The following is a 2,335-nucleotide window of genomic DNA, read 5'->3' on the forward strand; positions in this document are numbered from 1 at the left end:
GAACTGGAAAGTGGAGAGAGAGGGAAAACTAATTAGAAAATATTATGTAAGAAAAAAGTAAATTTTTAATTAAATAAAAAACCACTAGGAGTAGCAATTATCTTGAAAAAAATATTACACATCGATCAGTTCTTCGACAGTCCTTAACTTTAAATTATTTACTAAACCACCTTTTCTTGTCATCCTTCGAAATAAAATAACATGAGACCAATCTTCTGGTCTCAGCTTCTACACTGGCCTTAATATGTTTCCACTCAGGCTGCCCAGCGGCACAGAGAGACTGTCTTCCAGATTGTTCTGAGAACAGATTTCCTAGTATGACAACTTTTTCAAGCCTTCTTAGAAGATGTATAAAAGCAAGAAATTATAATAATAAAAAAATTAAAAAGATGATGGCGCCACAGGGGCAAGAGAGTGGTTTTCCTGAAGCAACTGGGCAGTGCTTTGCTGCTTGTGACAGGACCTCTTGCCCTCAACAGAGTTCCTTTGAGAAGAACACATCAGAAATTTGTCATCGCCACCTCTACAAAAGTTGATATCAGCACAGTTAAAATCCCCAAACACCTGACTGATGCTTACTTCAAGAAAAAGCAGCTGCGTAAGCCCAGGCATAAGGAGGGCGAGATTTTTGACACAGAGAAGGAGAAATATGAGATTACAGAGCAGCGCAAGGCTGATCAGAAAGCGGTGGACTCGCAGATTCTGCTAAAGATCAAAGCTGTTCCTCAGCTGCAGGGCTACCTGCGCTCTCAGTTCTGTCTGACGAACGGGATGTATCCTCACAAACTGGTTTTCTAAATTGCTGACAACCTAATTAAACAACTTTATGTGTCAAAAAAAAATAAAAAAAAAAAGAAATGAGCACAAATGCAGCTGTACATTTTCTTCTATTTTTTTTTTTGTTTTCTTTCTTTTGCTATGTAGCATCTTATTTCTTGGTTTCATGAAACAAATGTTTTAAAAATAACTACTTAAAAAGAAGTTAAACAAGACCGTTTTGGTGACACAGCTTATCATCTTAGTACCTGGGTACTAAACAGGATAGACAATGATTCTAGGTTAGCCTTGGCTGTTCTGTATAACTAAAAAAATACTTAATAAAAAAGAAATATGTAAAATGACATGAAATATTTAAAAAGTTATAAAGTGCATTAAAATCAAGTTTATTATCGGATATACTGGTAGTAAGCTTTCAAGTATTCTATTTTAAATAATTGGCTTGAATGGAAAGAAATATTTGGATCAACACAATCTATTTCAAAGATGCTATCACATTCTCGCTGATTCCTAGTAGTAGTGTTTCAGTTAAATGTTTGAAAAGCCATATGCTGATGGGAATTCATATATTCAGAAAGATGTTGGGGACTGCATTGATGGTGCACTTGAGAAGAGCAATAGCAGGATATTGTTAGTGACTCTTAGTGATGCGGGTGGACCAGTGAGCTGGGAGGGGTACAGCTTTTGAGGAATGCAGCAAGGCTGGCTGCACACAGACCTGAGGTCAAGAGGCTCAGTTGAGCTGAGGACTTCAGTAGTCTCTAGCCGTACATGGGAAGTTTTGTAAGCTGTGCCTCACCACAGAACAGTATAGTCACACACAAGGAACAGAAAACTGTTCTCACAGTACATGATTAGTGCTTATGTTTGGTATTTCAACACAGCTTTCTTACAAACAAACAAACAAACAAATTTGAACCGCAATTGAGAAAAAATTAAGAGGGCATAGGCCTATGTCTTTTTGGAACACAATAATAGTCACATGACTTTAAAACTCATTTATTTTGACTACTTATTCCATCTTATAGGTAAGTCACAATGTATTTCTTTTGACTACAGTTTCTCTTCTTTCCACTCCTCCCAGTCCACCCTCTACTTACCTCCTCTTACTCCCAGATCCATTGCTCCTCTGTTTTCCTTTAGAAAAGATCAGGCCTCCCAGATACATCAACCAAGCACAGCATAGCAAATTATAATAAGACGAGGTACCGACTCTCACATCAGGCTGGACAAGGCAACCCAGTAAAAGGAAAAGGGTCTGGAGATCAGACAAAAAGAATCAGAGATGAGGTCAGTCTCTGCGCTGCTTCCAGAGGGACCGGACAGCCGCCATGCTCTGCTCTCCCAGGCAGCTGCAACCTACAATGGACTTAGGCTAGAATCTTCCCGGAAAGCACACCTTGGGGTGCTTACACACATCATTAGAAATGGGCTAGTCCAGGTGCGAGAATTAGCCTGTAAGGGCTAGAGTGCATGGGCCAAGCAGTTCTTAAATGAATACAGTTTGTGTGTTGTTATTTCGGGCATGAGCTAGCCAAGTGGCTGGGGTGTTGGGGAC

The 2,335-nt window shown here is 39.4% G+C and overlaps 1 protein-coding gene across 1 annotated transcript; it reads left to right on the forward strand.

Moving 5' to 3' along the window:
- Window positions 1–393: 393 nt before the first annotated feature.
- Window positions 394–847, forward strand: LOC126489596 (60S ribosomal protein L6-like; the record flags this gene model as incomplete). The annotated part of the gene is made up of 1 exon (XM_050123939.1): window positions 394–847. A coding segment is annotated over one exon (405 nt), but the record flags the coding sequence as incomplete, so codon positions are not given.
- Window positions 848–2,335: the final 1,488 nt, after the last annotated feature.

The sequence above is a fragment of the Alexandromys fortis genome, unplaced genomic scaffold (genome assembly GCF_014885135.2).
Source record: "Alexandromys fortis isolate MF-2015 unplaced genomic scaffold, M_Fortis_MF-2015_v1.1 scaffold_211, whole genome shotgun sequence".
Lineage (NCBI taxonomy): Eukaryota > Metazoa > Chordata > Mammalia > Rodentia > Cricetidae > Alexandromys > Alexandromys fortis.